General features: G+C 58.0%; 2 protein-coding genes across 2 annotated transcripts; both read right to left on the bottom strand.

Annotated features, from left to right (window-relative positions):
* Positions 1–322: 322 nt before the first annotated feature.
* NT5C1A (5'-nucleotidase, cytosolic IA) lies at positions 323–10,929 on the bottom strand. Its single transcript, XM_053964877.1, has 6 exons — positions 10,762–10,929; positions 5,287–5,454; positions 4,346–4,475; positions 3,963–4,085; positions 3,358–3,542; positions 323–3,127 (listed from the first exon to the last, which is right to left on the bottom strand). The coding sequence occupies exons 1-6, from the start codon at positions 10,855–10,857 to the stop codon at positions 2,759–2,761; spliced, it is 1,071 nt and encodes a 356-aa protein (XP_053820852.1). The 5' UTR covers positions 10,858–10,929; the 3' UTR covers positions 323–2,758.
* Positions 10,930–12,789: 1,860 nt separating this feature from the next.
* On the bottom strand, positions 12,790–16,486 carry HPCAL4 (hippocalcin like 4). Its single transcript, XM_053964605.1, has 4 exons — positions 16,388–16,486; positions 14,626–14,795; positions 14,297–14,512; positions 12,790–14,054 (listed from the first exon to the last, which is right to left on the bottom strand). Exons 2-4 carry the CDS (start codon positions 14,785–14,787, stop codon positions 13,857–13,859), a joined length of 576 nt encoding a protein of 191 aa, XP_053820580.1. The 5' UTR covers positions 14,788–14,795; positions 16,388–16,486; the 3' UTR covers positions 12,790–13,856.
* Between the last annotated feature and the right edge of the window lie 939 nt (positions 16,487–17,425).

Below are 17,425 nucleotides of genomic sequence, written 5' to 3' on the forward strand. Positions count from 1 at the left end.
ACAAAAGTCTCCTGCCAAGCTGTATTTTTATCCAGGGCTCCATCACGAGCCCAGGTGCCCCACAAAAGCCGCTCACGAAGCAGAGGGAGGTGGTTGTATCACAGCACATCCCACCCCTGGGATCCCACCTCTCCCACAGGTCTCCAGTCCCAAAACAGGAGCTTTAATCACATTTTCTGAATCCCCTTAAACCCCAAAACCCCTTTTTTCCTTCTTGTCACGCTCGCCCCGTCACCATAAAACCTGGGAGGTCCCAAGCAGGGAGCTCAGAGCCAAATTCTCACTGTGAGAACAGAGGGAGCCGGGCTGGGACCAACACGGTTTATTTCGGAAAAACACCCCGAGGGATCCCATTAACATGGCAAAAAACCACTGGAGGACAAAGAAGTGAAATCCACAGCAACAACACACAGCAGGAAAAGTCCAGTTGTCAGCCAGGACAGCAGGAGAGGCAGGACCCTGCGGGAGAAGTGCCCATCCCAAGGGATGATCCCAGGGACACTCCCCAGCCCAAGGGGACTACACAAGCAGCAAGTCCTTGTCTTTCAGTTGTAGTGATGGAGGAGGCAAAAAAAAAAAAAAAACAAAAAAACCAAACAAAAACAGAAGAAGCCACGTGGAGAAAAGCAAAAGGGGCAGCCATGGTGGGAATGGAAAATCCTCCCTGCTCGTGAAGGATTTGGGGAGGTCTGGCTCACCTGGGGCCCGTTTCCTGAGCCCCACACCTCCCAGAGGGCCCCTAAGCTGCCCTGGCAGCAGGAGGACCCAAAGCAGGGTCACTAAAACCCTGTCCCCAGCTTGCACCCAGCTCCCTGTGCACCTCAGGGCCTGGAGAGGCAGCAGGAATCTGCTCAAATCCAGCGTTCTGCCCCAAAACCACAACCCATTGCTTCCCTGGGCAGCCATCTCCTCCTGCCAACACCAGCATCACCTCTGGACCATCCCACAGACACATCCCCGTGTCCCCAGTCCCACTGGCACCCTGCCCTGTTCCCCAGGGCTGGCTGACAATTCCATTCCTCCTGCAACATCCTCTCCCCTGCACAAGCCGGGCTTGGCTGGGCTTCCACCATCTTCAGGAAACACCTTGGAAATGTTTACTGGCTGTGCTCCCCCTCCCAGCTGCCAAAAAAGTCTCCAAGATCCAGTTCAGATCCCAAAATCTTGGGTTCACATTAAAAAAGACAAGACCTTTCTATAAACCTGAGTGCTGGCGGATGTGACACTAAGAAACTCATTTCTCCCAAGATTTTTCATTTGTTTGTTTGGATTTTAGACCTTCCTCCGAGGTGTTTGTCACCCAGCCGTGACAGTTAACAGTCTGCCAAAGAATTTTTTTGGGGGGGGAAAAAGTGCAATTTGCTTTTCACTGCTAGAGCAGGATTTAGTGCAATGAGAAAAGTCTCCCGAGCCACTGAAGGCATCACCAGCTTGGTTATTTACATATTCCTCAAAAGGGTGATAACTCCAGCTCCAGCTTCACTGTTGGAGCTGAAACCTCCCTGGAAAGAGCCAGACACACAACTTGGAAAATTTCAGCCCATGGAATTTGTAGAAAATTGCCTGATAATATTGAGCACCCTTCCTGCTCAGCTGTGGGATGTCGTGCAAAAAAAAAAAAAAATAGAGGAAAAGAAAAACCCACAAGGAAGATAATCTTTAAATTTTCCTCCCGAGTGTCTCCTTTGGGACAGGGCTTTGAGCAGAAATGTCAGTGTGATTTTCACACCAGTTTCTCTCCCATTGATTTCCCATCCTGTTTTTTAATCAGAGATTTGGTTCTCTCACAGCATCGCTAACAGAGGTGGCTATTTCAGGAAACACCAGAGGTTTTAAGAAGCTGAGGAGAAAAAGATTATCAACTCATATGGGCTCAGCCGAGAAAGGGAGAAAAAAAATCCTTTAATTGAAATCCCCAGGCTGAAATTCTCTGCAGATTTACCTAAATGGACTTCAAATGATGTCCCTAATATATCAAGGCCTGCTTTTAACTTAATTCAAGCCCTGGGCATGCGTCTGCAGCCCTTGGACAAGCTGGGCTTTGGATGCTCACTGAGATTATTAGTTTTAAGTGCTAAATCATGCAAGTGTGAAACCCAAATATAAAAACCTGGGCCAACAATACACTAGCCCAAAGCTCCAAGCAGAAAACAGGATTTTTTTTTTTTTTTTTTTTTAGTATGTTAAGTATTTGTTTCTATTTTTCCAAATTTAAGCTGGCAAAATCTTGGTGAAAGGACAGATATTGAGTATTTTCTGGTTGGGGAGCAGCAGCTGGGGCTGGGAAGGAACAATATCACGGTTTAATTCCAGTTAAAAGGGACAAAATTTTGTTTCAAAGCTGCTTGGAAGGTTTTTGAGTGCTCCCAATTTTCCAGTTCACCATTTGCTTGGGAAAGCCAGAAGGCTTTGGGAATCACTGGGGGTTTTAAATAAATAGGTTAAACCTTCCTGGCACAAAGATTCCACACAAGGCAGACCCATCCTCGAGGGGTTTTGCCTGAAGCAAGTGCAGAGTGCACGGATAAACTGGGCAAACATCTCCTGGCACAGAGGAGCCCCCAGCCCCACGAGGAACAGCGACAATGTCACAAGACCCCGGCGAACAGAGGCACCAAGGGCATTCTCCTCCTCTCTGCAGCCCCTGAGCGGGGGATGAGCTCCCATTCCCAGAACAAACATTCCCTGCACGAGCAGGGCGCGCGGCCCACGGGATGAGGTCCGTGCTGGGGGTTGAGGGGGGATACCCCCAGCCCCACTATTTGCTGTTTGGGGTCTGCTGCTTCTCCTGCGCCGGCCGCTTGTGCTTCTGGGCCACGCCGTAGGGGACATGGGCGGCCACGGCGCCCATCTCCTGCGCTCCCTCCACGTGGAACATCTGGTCGTCGAAGAAGATGTGGGGCCGGATCTTCCTGAGCAGAGGTCCCTTGGGAGCCCCGGCCAGGAACAAAGCCTCGTCTGTCTCCAGGCCCCAGCTGCGCAGAGTCTTTAGGGCCCGGGCCCCCGAGCTGGCCGCGCTCCGCGCCGTCACCAGGTACGTGCGGATGGGACACTCCAGCCTCAGCCCCTTGGAGTAGAACTTCTTCTGCAGCTTCCCCAGCGCCTCCAGGAAGCCCTTCAGGGGGCCCTGGCGGAGCAAGAAGAAACTTTCTGTCAGCCTTCCAATCCCCACCTTCCTCTCACCACCCCTTCGCCCTGTGAGCCCCCCAAAAATGACCCCAAAGGCGTCCCCTGGGCCAGCAGCTGCTGCCCTACCCCACCTCGCACCTCACTCTGGCTTGAGCCCAGAGTTGGGAGCGTCCCATGAGGGCTGGCCCTCTCTCCCAGAGCCTTTTCCTGCCCTCAGCCCAGCTCTACCTGTGCCAGGGGCTTGTTCTCGTGAGCCTTTTCGTGCTCAAAGAACATGTCCAGGCCGTGAGCCTTCACGATCTGCTCCGACTCATCCGAGAAGAGCACGGCGTCCCCGTCGAACGCCACCCGCAGCTGCTTCTCCGACACCTCCAGGTCCCTGCTGGGGCTGAAGATGGTGGCTGCAGCAATCCCTGAGGATGAGGCAAGAGGTGGCAGTTATCCAAGGATCCGTCCTCGCGGCTCAGCCACCGAGGAGCAGAGCAAAACACGACGGGCTGGGAGCAAAACACCCCAAGGAAACGCGCCCGGGAGCACCCGCAGCTTGGCCCCCGAGAGCTTCCACAGCAAAAACAAACCCCCAGATGACAAATCACTCTTTGCATATAAGAATTAAGGAGGAAAAACACCGCCCTTGCCTCAGGAGAGCTGAGGAAAGGCTCATTTCTATGGAAACTGGAGGCTCTTTGGAGCGTCAGAGATGTGGGGCTCAGCAAACCTTAAGTGCACGTCGGCTTAGGGACAGGGATATTGGAGTTATCCTTCCTGGGATCAACCCCCTGAGGGCTCCAGGCTCCCCCCGCTGCCCCCCCTGAGCTGGACCCCAGACTCACCCTCTTCAATGGCCCCACTCACTTTCTCGGCGTCAGAGGAGAGGTAGAGGTTGGTGTGATAGGCCTTGAGGTAACAGATGGGGCTGTTCCCTCCCGTCATGCAGAACCTCTCGATGAACAGATCTGGGGGCAGGAGGGATCCCGGGGTGAGCCTGGCTGCCCCCCAAACCCAGCCTTGGTGCTGGAAGGGCTGGGCTTCATTTTGGTTCTGCTGCCCAACAGCAGGGCCAGCAGCCAGAGCTCCTCCCCACCAGCCAGTTTCTGCTCAGCACCCAGAAAATCCGGGAGAAGCGGGGAAAAATGGGAGAAAACATCTCCTTTTCTTGGTGCCAAGCAATGCCACCACCCAAAAGCCACCAAGGAGAGCTTTGTCCCCATCTCACCGTAGTGGTTGATGCTGTTGATCAAACGAACCCCAACCTGGGCGTGGTTGTTGGTCATGAGGACGATGTCGAAGAGCTCCTCGCTGTCGGGGTAGAGCTCACGGAGCTGAGCATTCACTGCCTCCAGCGCCTGCAGCACCCCGGGGAGAGGGGGTGGGTGTCAGCCAGCCCCCCCCCAGCGTGGCCCTGACCCTCTTCCCACCCAGAAAAACACTCCTGGTCACCAAATCCACAAATCTGGCCAGCCCCAGGTGTGGTCCTCGCCCCTTCCCATCAACAAAACACTCCTGGTCACCAAAATCCCCACCTCAACTACACCCCTGGCCAAGCTGACATCAGCTGGGAAAAAATAGATTCATTTTAGAGGGGGGGAATAATTCCACCTAGCTACTCTTCTGTTTTCAAACACAAAAGGTTTGGAGTTATTAAATGAGGCTAAATTAGCTCCAAGTTACAGATGAGTGTTTTTCAAGCAATCAGAAACAAGTCTTGCCCCACAGAGCTGATTAATCTATTTACTGGGAACGGGCTCCAGCACCCAAAACTGCACCAACTGCTACAGAGGTTAGAAAATATTTTTCAAGTTTGAAATGCCTCATTTCAACACGTCAGAATTAGAAATTGGCCGACTCAGGAGCAAGGCTAAACTCAGCCAACTTACAAGAATAAATCAATTGTAATAATAATCATAATTACAAAAAAAAAAAAAAAAAAAAAAAAAAGAAGAAGAAGACAATTCCCTAAAGGGAAACGTGATCCAAGGAGATGATTTGTTCAATTCCTGGCCTCAAGATGGAAAATCCAGCCCTGGAAGCAGCACATCGCTTGCTGGGAGGTTTGTCTGCCCTGTGTTTGCTCTGCGGCTCATGTCCATCCTGGCCCCACATGAGCTCTGTCCTCTCCCCAGAATTTCTGGGGATCACGGCGCTGTGGCTGCTCACCTTGACGAAGGGGAAGGCTGCCCCGGGGAGGAAGGGCTCGTTCTCGTGGTCCAGCTGATATTTCACGTAGGCCTCCACGCCCTGCTCCGTGTAGATCTTCTGCTCCTCCTCCATGCGGAACAGCGCCCGCGAGGACACGGCGATGGTGATGGCGTTCTCGGGTTTGGGCTGTGGGCAGAGGGACAAATTAGGGAGGCAGCCCCTGGGTGGCATCTCCCGGCATTTAAGGCCATGAGGTGCGCGACACCTCTGAAACGATTTGGAGAAGGACAGAGCAGCTGCATCCCAGGGCTTCGATGCAGCCCTGATGCTCCATCCCCACACTTTTGGGCCACCTCAGATCCTGCTGCCAAGCCCTCCCACTGCAAACAGGCTCCCAGGACCCGTGCAGACCCCAGGAGGAGCCGCTGAAGCCCATGCAGAAGGAATTTGTGTGGCTTTTCCCACCCCCCAGGCAGGAACGAGCCGCGCTCTGCGGCTGAGCCAGATCCGCATCCCGTGATGCCGTCCAGATGTGACAAACAGCCCGTGCCAGCTCAGCTCCTCCAAACCCTTGATAGAGTTATTGTGGGTGGAAACATGACAAACAGGTGGTGCAAGCAACGATTTATGAGTCATTATTGTTGATGTTCGAGGGTTCCATCCAAAACCCAAATCCAAAACCTCCTCCAGCTGAAGCCAACGAGGCGCCTCCAGAGGGGCTTGGCAGGGACAGAGGGGACAGCGGGTAAGTCAAGCTCATCTTGACCCCCACCCGTCCTCCCTCTCCACCCTTGCAGGGCAGGGAGGGTGTTAATCCCCATCACACACTTGCAAGCACAAGAATAAGTTAATTACCAACGGCCAGTGAGAAATCCTGGCTGCCAGGACAGCAAATCCTACAGAAGGACACAGGGAGTCCTGTCCCCTACAGAGGAGTCCAGCAAGCAGGACAGGGCTTGGGGGCTCTGAGGAATCCTGGCTGTGAGCACTGCAGGAACACCTCAGCCCCTGCTCCTCTGTGCCTCCTAGGATCCTCTGGGCCATGTTATCCATGAGTAATCCTCTGGCAATGCCATTTGCTCAGGGTGGAGGGTGCCTCCTCCAGCTGCTCCGCACACCCAGGTGTTCCAAAGTTCAAGCTCCCACCCTGCCCGGGGCTGAACTTTCCTGGAGCAGCAGCCTGGCAAGGCCGAGGTGCCCCATCCACACTGGCATTCGCTCCCCGCAGGGCTGGGCTCACTCTGCCCCCAGCCCCACCCAGGAATGAGTCAGTGGGAGCCTCCACGCCACTCCCAGCACCAGCCCCACAGCTGGTCTGTCCCAGGCACCTCTCCAGAGGCTGCATCCATCCCCAAAATCCCCCAAATCCCCAGCAAAGCGATTAAGACAAGACCCAGATTAGCTCGGGCTGGGACGATCACTGAGGGCACAGGAATCCCTTTCCCACAGCATTTTCAGGGGAATCAGATCCCGTTTGGAAGTGGCTCTTTTAGGAAAGCAGGGGAACAACCCCCAGGACAGGCAGGACCTGATCCAGGACACCAGCACCACTCCAAGTGAACCACAGCCAGGTCCCCAAGGAGTATCAGATATTAACTGGTCACGGGCCAAGTCTTTGGCACTTCAGCTCATTAATTAATAACTCTGGTGTCATGGGCCATTTATTAGCTGGAAATATTAATAACTCTGAAAGGTCTTGGGACATCCGGCCATTAGCTGGAGTCCTGCTGCTCCATCCTGCTCCCGAGTCCCTGCAGCACTGGGTGTGCAGGAAATCTTCCAGGTGTTTGCTCCCTGATCCTGGACCGGGGTCAGCCCTGGAGGGAGATTCCCAGCAGAGAAAACAGGTCAGCAGCCCAGATGTAACAGCACTGAGGCGTGTTCAAGGGGGTGAGAAGGATGTTTGGGGCCACAAGCCAAGCCGGGTGCCCAGAGGGAATTTCCATCTCCCTCTCCCCCCAGCGCACACCTTCCACACCTTGCCCAACAGCCCTGGCTGCTCAAGGTCCCTTCCCCGCCTCTGAAAGGCACCAGCCCTCCGGGAGGTTCATTGAAGAGGCAATAAACACAGCAATAAAAATAACCCTGAGCTCCAGGCCTGCCTCTGCCCCAGCGTGGGCTGCTGGAGCCCCAGGTGCCTACGGGCAGGGAGCCCCTGGGAATGGGAGCTGCCGGATCCTGCCAAGGAAGATTTGCACCTTGTGGAGCACTCGGGGCAGGAAAGTCTCACCCGGGTGCTAAGGCAGCTCCCAGCTCCGGCTGGGCTGGAACGGCCCTGCTGTTCCCTGGGAAATGCTGACATTTGGAAAATGAGGTGATTCTGCACTGCAAGGAGGGATCTGCATTTTGACATTTCTTTGAAGTGGAGGTTTCATTTGGAAGTGTTCCCTCCTCAAGGTTGTTTGGATGCCTCTCCGTCCCCATTAGTGCTGCAGATGGTCATTACCATGCTCAAAAATGAGCTTTAAAAAGCCTCAGGAACCACAGCACCTCAAATCCTCCATCTGAGTGCTGCTAACAACCCACCCAACCCCACTTTTCCCCAGAAATTGAGATGTTTCAAGGCAAACACTCTTCTTTTTGTACGAGGAAATGTGTGCATGGGAGGGGGTCCCACTCCCAGTCCGGGGATGGATTTGGTCCCACAGCCCCCATCCCACCACAGCCTCCTGCTCTGGCTGCCTCAGCCCTGGAGGGTTTGGGCTGAATCACAAACTCTGTTTTTCCCCTCAGAACAGCATCCAAGGTCAGCCAAGGTCAGTGAAAGCTCATCCAACACAAGTCCAGGCTCTGCTCAGCCAAATCCAACTGAATTTGCTGCCTGGGGATTCATGGTGAGCTCCTTTTCCTTCCCATGGGAAGGTCAGATCCAGCCCCCTCCTGGACCTCGAGCATGAGATTAATAATGGGTTTAAGAGGAGTGTGAACAGGGTGGGGGAAGGTCCCATCCCAATCCTGGGTCCATCCCTAGGGTCAGCCAAACAGGAGGGACAATCAGGGACGTGTCCCAACAGCCCAGCCCTCTGAAGAGGAACATCAGCCACTGGCACAGCTCCAGGAGGTCCACAAGGTCCAAACCCCAACTCAGAAATGCAAAAAGACTTTTCCAACAGGGCCAGCTCCACTGAGTGCAAACCCCACCCCAAACCCCCCAGTTTTGGGGTGAAGGTGTATTTCAGGAGTGACTGGAAACAGCCCAATTTTCTGCCTGCAGATCCAACAGCTGGCAGCCTTTAAATCACTGCTCTAATCAGATGTAAATCCCCAGCAGCCCCCCAAGGATTAGAGGCAGACATTTGGAAATCCCACAGGCTCCTGGGATGTGCAGTGGGACCGTGTCACCCCTCCCACAAGAGCCACAGGTGCCCACGGTGCCACCCAACCCCAGCAGCTTCACTGCCACCCCTGGGGGCCACCACTGGCAGGAGCCACAGTGGGGACCCCATTCTGCACCCCTTGATCCTCTTGAGCTGCCTGGGGCTGGGCCCAATTCCATCCTAAAATCCTGCAGGTATCCTGGGCACTTCCCTGAATGCTGCAGAAAACTCTTGTGATTCATTCAATATTCAGAAGATTTTGGTCACGGAAAGGGAAGAAGAATGGTTTGCCCCAGGGTCAAGCATTGTCCCCACTCCAGCATCCCAAAAATCGCACACGGGTGAGATGATTGGGTCCCAAGGGTGCCCAGAGGAAGGGAGCTGGCAGAAAACCAGCTCCCACTGGCCCGACTCGGTGTCACCAGAGAGGCTGGGGACATTTCCAGCATTGCTGAAGGGTGACAGGTCTCATTGCTGACCTCCCTGGCAGGAGCAGCCGCGGGAAGAGCTGCGACCACTGCAAAGCAGGAATGCCCCATTAACCCATTCCCCAGGCAGGAATGGCTTCCCAAAATCACCTTTTCTCCTGTCACCTCGCAGCTCTCTCCTGCTCCTGTTGGGCCAGGACAGACAGACCTGGCAGCCCATGGGTGCAGACAGACAACACCAAACCCCATTTCCGGAAGGAGCCCCGGGCACCACCAGCCCCCTGCTCGGGGATCAGATTAAAGTTCAGGGTGATGGCCGGGGTGGTTTGGAGTTTTCCAAGGAAATTATTTATACTGCAGAAAAGCACCCTGCAGCCATCCATCACGGGCTGCCAGCTGACTGGCACAGGGCCCCCAGCCTGCCCCAGAAGAGGGGCACGGAGCCTGGCATCATCCCCAGCCCCACAGGGCATGGTGGCACAGCCCAGCCTCAGGATGTGAGCGCCTGGATCTCGGTTTGCAAAGCACATGGCTGCCCCCGTGCCTCAGTTTCCCCAGTTGTACAGTTACTGGTCAGCGAGCTGGCTGCGAGGAGAGGAAGAGGAGGAGCCTGGGATGGCATCCATGGGCAAAGCAAGGCATGAAAGACAAGTAGCTGCATCCTGCCACCAAGCCAGGCTGTCCCTCTCCTCTGGGAAGGGCACAGGCAGCAGCAACGTGAGCAGGCAGCGGGTCCAGGAGCGGGGGTGGCAGTCTGGTCCCCAGCAGGGAAAGCACAAGGGCTGCCCCAAGTGAGGGCTTGGACGTGTCCCCTCGTGGAGAGGTCGCACACAGAGCTTTGCCACAGAAGGTGCCAGCAAGGAAAGTGTCACAGAAGGTGCCAGCTGCCACCAGGTCCAGCGCCTCTGCCAGACCCCAGGTTTTGGGGGTCCCACGGCTCCGAGGGTGGCTGTGGGGCTTAGAGGCTGCAGGGGCAGGCAGGCACAGCTCCCAGCCCTGCCGGGCTGCCAGCCCTGCTCTCCTGCTTCCAGGCGCTCCCGTGTTTAAAGCCTGCAGGCTCAGCCCTCCTTAGATAACACAGGCTTTCCCTCTAATCTCCCGGAGCAGGCGAGGGGCAGCTACACCCCTGTGACACCCCCCGGCCCAGGCAGCGGCTCGGCTCCTGACTGTCCCCGGCTCTGTCAGTGCCACCCCTCTTGTCCCTGCCAGGGCCTCCCGCCTTGGCACAGGGGACAGGCAGCTCATGGGGCACCGGGCCACTCTGCAAGGACAGCTCAGGAGGGAGCCAGGAGCACCACAGGGACCTGCAGGAACCCAGAGGGACCGGGGGGAGCCGGAGAGACCCCAGCAACCATGGAGAAGTGGGAGCATCTGGAGAGAGCCAGGCCATCCCCAAGGACCTGGATGGAGGCAGGGGTACAAAGAAACACCAGAGACACCATGGGAGACTCCACAGAGCCTGGAGGAGATGGAGAACACGGAGAGATTCAGGGGGACCCCAAAACACGTGGAGGAAATGGGGCACCAGAAGGGACCCCAGAGATCCTGGAGGATATGGGACACCCACAGACACCTGGGGGGTTCCATGGAGCAATCCATGAGGCACCCAGGAGAACCTGCGGGAGATGGGATACCTGGAGAGCCCCGGGGCACCCGCAGGATGTGGGGCAGGCGGGGCGGGGGTCGCGCCCGGAATGGGGGCGTCCCCAATGGCGGGGAGCGCTGCGCGGCACCTCGGGGGCTCTCACCGATTTGGGCTTCTTCTTGGGGGCGAGGTTGTCGTAGAAAGCCTTGGCTTCATCCCAGGGCCGCCCCGGCGCCCCGGCAGGACCTGGCGGCTCCATGGCGCGGCGGCTCCGGGGCACCGGCGGCTCCGCTCCGTGCGCGGCGGCGGCTCCGCGAGTCCCGGGAGCTCCCGGAGCCGGGGCCGGCCCGACGGAACGCGCTTTATATGGCATCCCATGAAGCTCTGGGGTTTCAGTCCACCGGGGCACGGATTAACCTCTTAGGGACCGAGCGCTCCTCGCCGCCGCCGCGCTCCCCCCCGGCGATAGCGGGGAGCTGCGGGGAATGGAGGAGGGAGCCCCCGCTCCAGGGCAGAGCCCTGAGGGGGCAGCGAACGGCCGGGAACGAGGGGAAGGGCTGGGGACAAAGGTGGCCTCAGCAGAGCCGCGGGAGGACACGGAGCAGGAGCGATGGGGCAGCACTGGGGACGGCAGCTCCCGCTCGTCGCCAGCCGCGGGTCTCTGGTTTGGCCATCCTTGGGCAGTGCTGGGAGCTGCAGAGGATGGAGCAGCCAGGGGAGGACGGAGGTGTGGCGGGACCCTGCTCCGTGCCAGGGTGACCTGTGCCATTCACTGGTTAATGGAGTGAGTGCGGGTGTTAATTAAGGCTCTCCTCTCCCAGGAGTGCTGGTGGGAGCAGCAGCCACAGAGCTGCACATTCAGCTCGGGCTAAAAATTCCACCGCCACCAACAGACCCCCCAGAAGCCCTTGGAGAGCAGCGGGTGCATCCCAGAGACCAAAACCCAAAAGCCAGGAAAAGGGGCAAGGGATGAAGGATCTCACCTGGAACAGTGCAGCTCCCTGGGGGGAGGTCACAGAACAGGGTTTTACCCAAATCCCTGTGCTCCAGCTAAAGAAAAATCATCCCTACAGACGACAGCCTCGGGGACCCCCGTGTGGCCCATGGGACCAATCCAACACCACCCCACCTGCGCCGAGGTCCAACCAGGAGAGCAGAGCCAGCTGTGTGCTGGTGGGCAGGGCTGGCTCCAGGAATCCCAAACCCTTTGGGGATTCAACATCATTTCATTCTCACAGACTTCCTTTCCCCAGGGCCTTTTGCAGCTCCCTGCTAGGAAACACCTGAGCTTCCTTTGGAGTGGCCCCCGGGGAAGCAGGAGCTTGGAGGGCCCGGGGATCACCAGGCTATTCTTGGAGTTCTCCCTTGAGCTTTGGAGTTGCTGCCCTTTCAGGCAGCAGCCCTGGCACGTCCCCAGCTCCCACAGGGTGGGACAACCTGCCCCATTCCCTCTTTCCCAGGCACTGCTGAGCTGCAAACTCGCACGCGCGCTCCTGGAAAGCACAGCGGCCACAGCCGAGGTGCAGAGCTCTCCTAAAAATACACTCCCTGCCGTGGTTTTGGCACCCTCCCATCCCCGTGCTCCCGTGCTGGCTGCTGCAGGACGCACCAAAGGCTGGGGGATTGCAGGATTGGGGTGGGATGGGGAGAGCTGGGAGCCAGCCCTGCCGGATTGATTCCAGAGAAGGATGAAAATTTGGTGAGAGCTCCTTAGCAACAGTCACTGTCTGTGCAGGCTGCTGAGGGAGAAGAAAGGCCAGAGGAAAATCTGTGCGGGGAAGATGGGGGTGGAGAAAAGAAGGACAAAGATGCACTGAGAGCAGGTCCCAGTTGCTGACAGATGGAGCCCAAGACAAAGCCACCAGCCCTGAGGGAAGGGCACAGCCAGGGGCCAGCCCCTGGCCGACAAGTGAAACCCATTTCCACAGAGGTTTGAGGTCTGGGCCTCCCCACCCCAAAGGTGACATTCTCTTCTCCAGAGCTGCCTGCGTGACTGGAGGGCTGCATTTCCATCCACCTTCAAGGCTCCCCAGCCTGAGCCCCACTGTGTTGTCCCTGAGAGTTTCTCCACCCCTTGGGGTGTCACAGGCTCAGGTGAGACCCCTAAAATATCCTCAAAAGTGCAGTGATGTCACCTCACTGTCCCCAGCTAGCTGCCCCCCAATAAACCATCCAGAGGGGGGGCACCACACACGGGGGACAGTTTATTTTTCCATTAAAAAAATAAGTGACAACTTCACCATCTCCTAACAGAAACCACAGCCACCAACACCACAACGTGCAGACTAAACACCAGCCTGGTGCAGACTAAACACCAACCTGGGACAGAAGGGGTGGATGCAGCAGGCTGGGAGGGGGGAGGAAGGAGACAGATTTGTTTCTTGTGGCCTCAGAGCTTTGCCAGGAGGCTCAGCAGGGACAGGACCCATCCACACCTCCCCACAGCCCCCATCCAGCACCCAGCTGTCCCCATAGCAGTGCCACACACCCAGGAGCAGCACCAAAACCTGCCTTCCACACCCACACTCCTGACCCTGCCTCCAGTTTGGCACTGAAGGCCTCACCTCAATATCCAAGAGGGTCAGAAATGCCACAGAGCACCCAGGGCAGCTGGGGACATCACCCACCTGATGGGATGGAAGGTGGCTGCTGGGATGGGACACTGGCCACATCCAGGGCTGGCTTTGGACACTTCTGTTCTCTGCTGGAGTGTCCTGACCAAGCCTGGCTGTTCCCAGCAGGAAAAACAGAGGTGGAAGAGCTAAAGCTGGTGCAAGACCCTGCCCTGGCCTCTCCAGGCAGCCTTCCAGGGAATTGCCAGTGAAGGAGGGACCAGGAGCAAGACTTGGGACTTTTCAGCCTCCCTGGAGACATCACAAGCCATGAAGTGGGGGGAAAGCAGCAGAAGGGGGACACAGCTGGTCTCAGTTAGGATCAGGGAATGGGGCAGGCGGAGCAGTGGGGGAAAGCAGGGAGAAAGCAGCAGGGATGTGGGAACAGCTGGCCCTGGTCAGCCAGGACACACCAGTGGCTGCAGGGCATCCATCTCCAGGGTGGGAGAGAGCTGACAACGCTCAGAGCAGGCTCTGACCTCAGGGGTGTGGAACGTGGGCTGCCCAGGATGCAGCCGGAGCAGGGGCAGCAGGAGGGATGGAATGTGCCTCATGCCTGGGGCCAAATGGGGGGAAAAACGGGGATTGAAACCATCACAGGGGGCAGAGTTTGGCTGCAGCCAGTCCAGCCCTGAGTCCCAGGGCTCTATTTTTGCATGTCACACTGCAGGAGCAGGACGATGGAGGGGTCGCTCTTGGCGGCCTCCTTGAACTCCTCCAGGGAGATCTGGTCATCCTTGTCCTTGTCCATCTTTGTGAAGATCTTGTCCACTCGCTGCTGCGGTGTCAGCCCATCTTGGTTCATCCTCATCATGATCACAGTCCCCACCATCTTGTAAATGGCCTGGAGAAGGATGAGAGTGGGAATGAGAGGGAATGTTGGAAGGACACAAGATCCCAGGGCAAGGCAGGGGACAGGGACAGGATTGCTGCTCTGTTGGGACCCTGTTATATCAGATCCACATCAAGCACCCTTCAGACAAGGCTCTGGGTAGGAAAATTCAATCTTTGATGCTAAAAGGGACCCAATGCGTGTGAAAAGCCTGGAAAAAGCAAACAATCCCTGCTGGTTTGAAGCAGTGGTACCTCAATGATCTCCAGCATCTCCAGGCGCGTGATCTTCCCGTCCCCGTCCAGGTCGTACATCTCGAAGGCCCAGTTGAGTTTCTGCTCGAAGGTGCCCCTGGAGGTGACAGACAGGGCACAGATGAACTCCCTGAAGTCGATGGTGCCGTCCCCGTTCTTGTCGAAGGTGCGGAACGCGTGCTGGGCAAACTTGGAGGCGTCGCCGTAGGGGAAAAACTGTGGGAAGGAGAGAAGAGGAATTGAAATGAGAAGGGGGAACTCGGCATGGAGGCTGCACCTGAGGTGCTCCAGCCCCCCAGGCAGCACTCAGATCCCCAGCTGGAGCCCACCTTGATGTAGAGCTGCTGGAACTCCTCCAGGTTGAGGATGCCGGTGGGGCAGTCCTTGAGGAAGCCCTTGTACCACTGCTTCAGCTCCTGCTCGCTGAACTCTGTGCTCCTCACCAGGTCATCCAGCATCTCCGGGGCCAGCTTGCTGCTGTGTTTCCCCATGGCTGCCCCTGGAAAGGAAAATCCCCACCAGGCTGGAGTGGGATGGTCCTCCCAGACCATCCTCCACCTTGGCTGATCCCACATCCCTCTTCTCCTTGCTGGAGCTGATCCACCTGGCTGATGGGTGTCCATGCAGGAATGTGGCCTTTGCTGCTGGAGGTGTCCAGGAGCTGGCCCTGGAGCAGCCCACCAGAGCAGCCAGCAGCATCACCCCATCCCCTGGGCTCGTTTGGGGCTGCAGGAAAACACTCAAAAAACAACTGAAAATTCAGAACTCTTCCCATCGCCTTTGCCAGAGCACAATCATAGAATCCTAGGATGGTTTGGGTTGGAAAGGACCTCATTTAGTTCCAGTCCTCATTTAGTTCCAGGCTTTTAGTCCCATGGGCAGGAACACCTTTCACCAGCCCTTCTCTAAGGATGGGACAGTGAAGAATATGCCATTAGGGCACATAAAAACCTCCCTGGCACCGCTGGCCTCGCAGCATCCAGCGAGGATGGCCATCCTGCTCCTTGGTGGGGACGGGGTCTGGCCGGGGAGCTGCAGCAGCAGCAGGGAGCCCTGGCAAGGCCCTGGCTGTGTGGGCAGGGAGCGGAGCCGCTCCGATACGCGCTGTGCCCGCTCCCACGCAGCCTTGGCTGCCAGCGCCGCTCAGCCGGAGCAGCAGATGGTTCTCCGGGAGCTCCTGGAGCTTCTCTCTCCATGAAGTTGAGGAGAAGTTCACCTGGAGCCCGACCAACACCGTCTCCTCTCAGGGATCTGATGTCCTGGCTGTGTGGGCCTGGGGCACACCCTGGGATGGGGGATGTGGGGTTCCTCATGCTCCCAGCCAGCCCCGCTCCCGGCAAATCCCACAGGCAGCAGCTCCTTCCTGCCCCATCATCCCACCAGCATCTGTCACCGTCTGCCGCGGCAGCACCGAACCCACCAGCCCTCGGCAGCCCAGGGAATGTCCGGACACCCACAGAGCACAAGGCTTCCCCAGCGACCCCAGCTCGGCCCCACGAGCCCCCCAGCACCACGGTCTGGTTCTAAATGGCTGGCATTGATCATAACCCATGCCAGGCACTCTACATGGGCACACCTGCCACGATCCAAGTCCTCCCACGGCAGGAGGACGCAGCCCCTCAGCACAGCTCAGCCCTCAGTGGCCGGGACTCCAGAGCAGCATCCTGAAGTCCACAGCCCTCCATTCCCTTTTCCAAGCAGCACACAGCCATGCCAGGGCAGGGATCAGCACCCAGGAGGGAACCACACGCTCGCCCCAAAGCACCAATTGGTCAGTGGCTGCTGGTCCCAAAACCGGACACAGGGGTGGCACTACGGGTGTCCCCCCCAGGGCTGCACAGAGCACCCTAGCCTGCAGCAGCACCCCTGGATGGCACCCCAGGGAGCAGGGACGGGGCCCGGGGGATGGATGGGGGCTCGGGGATGCTCTGCCCACCCGCACTATGGGACAGCTCCTGGCCACCGCCCCCGGCACCCGCGGGAAGCGGCTCCCGGGAGCAGCTCCCGGCACCTGCCCCGACGGCGGCTCCGCACCGGGGGGGAGCCGGCTCCCGGCCCCGCGGGTGCGGCTCCAGCCCCGACAGCCCTTACCTGTGGTGCGGCGCGGGCGGGTGGCGGCTCGGCGGGGCCGGGCGGGGCGCGGAGCCGCTGCCGGTACCGGAGGGGCCGCGGTCCAGCCGCCGGCTCAGCCCCCGCCGCTCCCGCCCCTCTTGTAGCTGCGGGCCCCCCGCCCCCCCCGGCGGCGACGCTCGTCCATTGGCTGGGAGAGCTGTCAATCAGGCGGGAGGGGCCGCGGGGTGGGGGTCGAGGTGGGATACTGGGGGGTACTGGGATGCTGGGAAGGGAAATGGGGCCGGGATGCTGGGACCGGGGTGCAGGGGGATGCTGGCAGTGGGATCCTGGAGATGCTGGCCCCTCACCCCCTGTACTGGGGACACTGGGACACGCCAGTGGCTCTTTGCTTGGCACAGGCACGGCTGAAGCACAGAGGAGAGAGGGACAAGAAAGCCACTTTGATCTCCAGAACCAAAGGTGGAATGTTTCCATGGAGATCGCCGAGCGCTTTTCCCGGTGACCTTGGCATCCTGCTGTGATCCCAGTGCCACTGGGCCCGTCCTAAGCTGCCCCTCTGCATCTGGTGGCCACTGAGCCTGGATGAAGTGTCCAGCCTGACTGGGCTGCTCCCCATCCCATCCCATCCCATCCCATCCCATCCCATCCCATCCCATCCCATCCCATCCCATCCCCAGTGGGGCTGTGGGGTGTCATGGGGTGCTCAGCCCTTCTCCAAGGTACCTGCCCTCAGGTGCACACACCTTTCCTGCTAGGGTGGCTGCAGGAAGCAGCAGAAACTGCCCCAGCTGGAGGTGAGACAGGGCTGGGTTACAAAAACCACAAATATTTTCAGCAGTGGGGCTGAAGGGCTTCATCCTCTTCCACTCTGGGGGCAGGAGGGCTGGGACCCCCCCACGGCTGGACATGGCATCCTTGTGCCCTGTCCCTGGCCAGGGCTGGACCCCACCTGGAATGAGGTGATTCAGCCCCACGGATTTTGGGTCACCTCCACAGCCTCTGCTGGACACGGAACGTGGCTCCGTGTGGCCCCAAAGCCTCTCCGTGAGCGTCCCC

The sequence above is a fragment of the Vidua chalybeata genome, chromosome 25 (assembly GCF_026979565.1).
Source record: "Vidua chalybeata isolate OUT-0048 chromosome 25, bVidCha1 merged haplotype, whole genome shotgun sequence".
Taxonomy (NCBI): Eukaryota; Metazoa; Chordata; class Aves; order Passeriformes; family Viduidae; genus Vidua; species Vidua chalybeata.

What these genes read in the sequence shown, in the direction of transcription:
- NT5C1A (XM_053964877.1), bottom strand. Translation starts at nt 10,857, where the DNA reads ATGGAGCCGCCAGGTCCTGCCGGGGCGCCGGGGCGGCCCTGGGATGAA. An exon ending in CAGCCTTCCCCTTCGTCAAG is followed by an intron (nt 4,476 to 5,286) that starts GTGAGCAGCCAC and finishes GGGGTGCTGCAG; the next exon opens with GCGCTGGAGGCAGTGAATGC. An exon ending in CAACAGCATCAACCACTACG is followed by an intron (nt 4,086 to 4,345) that starts GTGAGATGGGGA and finishes TCCTGCCCCCAG; the next exon opens with ATCTGTTCATCGAGAGGTTC.
- HPCAL4 (XM_053964605.1), bottom strand. Translation starts at nt 14,787, where the DNA reads ATGGGGAAACACAGCAGCAAGCTGGCCCCGGAGATGCTGGATGACCTG. An exon ending in TCCAGCAGCTCTACATCAAG is followed by an intron (nt 14,513 to 14,625) that starts GTGGGCTCCAGC and finishes TCCTTCCCACAG; the next exon opens with TTTTTCCCCTACGGCGACGC. An exon ending in AGATGCTGGAGATCATTGAG is followed by an intron (nt 14,055 to 14,296) that starts GTACCACTGCTT and finishes ATCCTTCTCCAG; the next exon opens with GCCATTTACAAGATGGTGGG.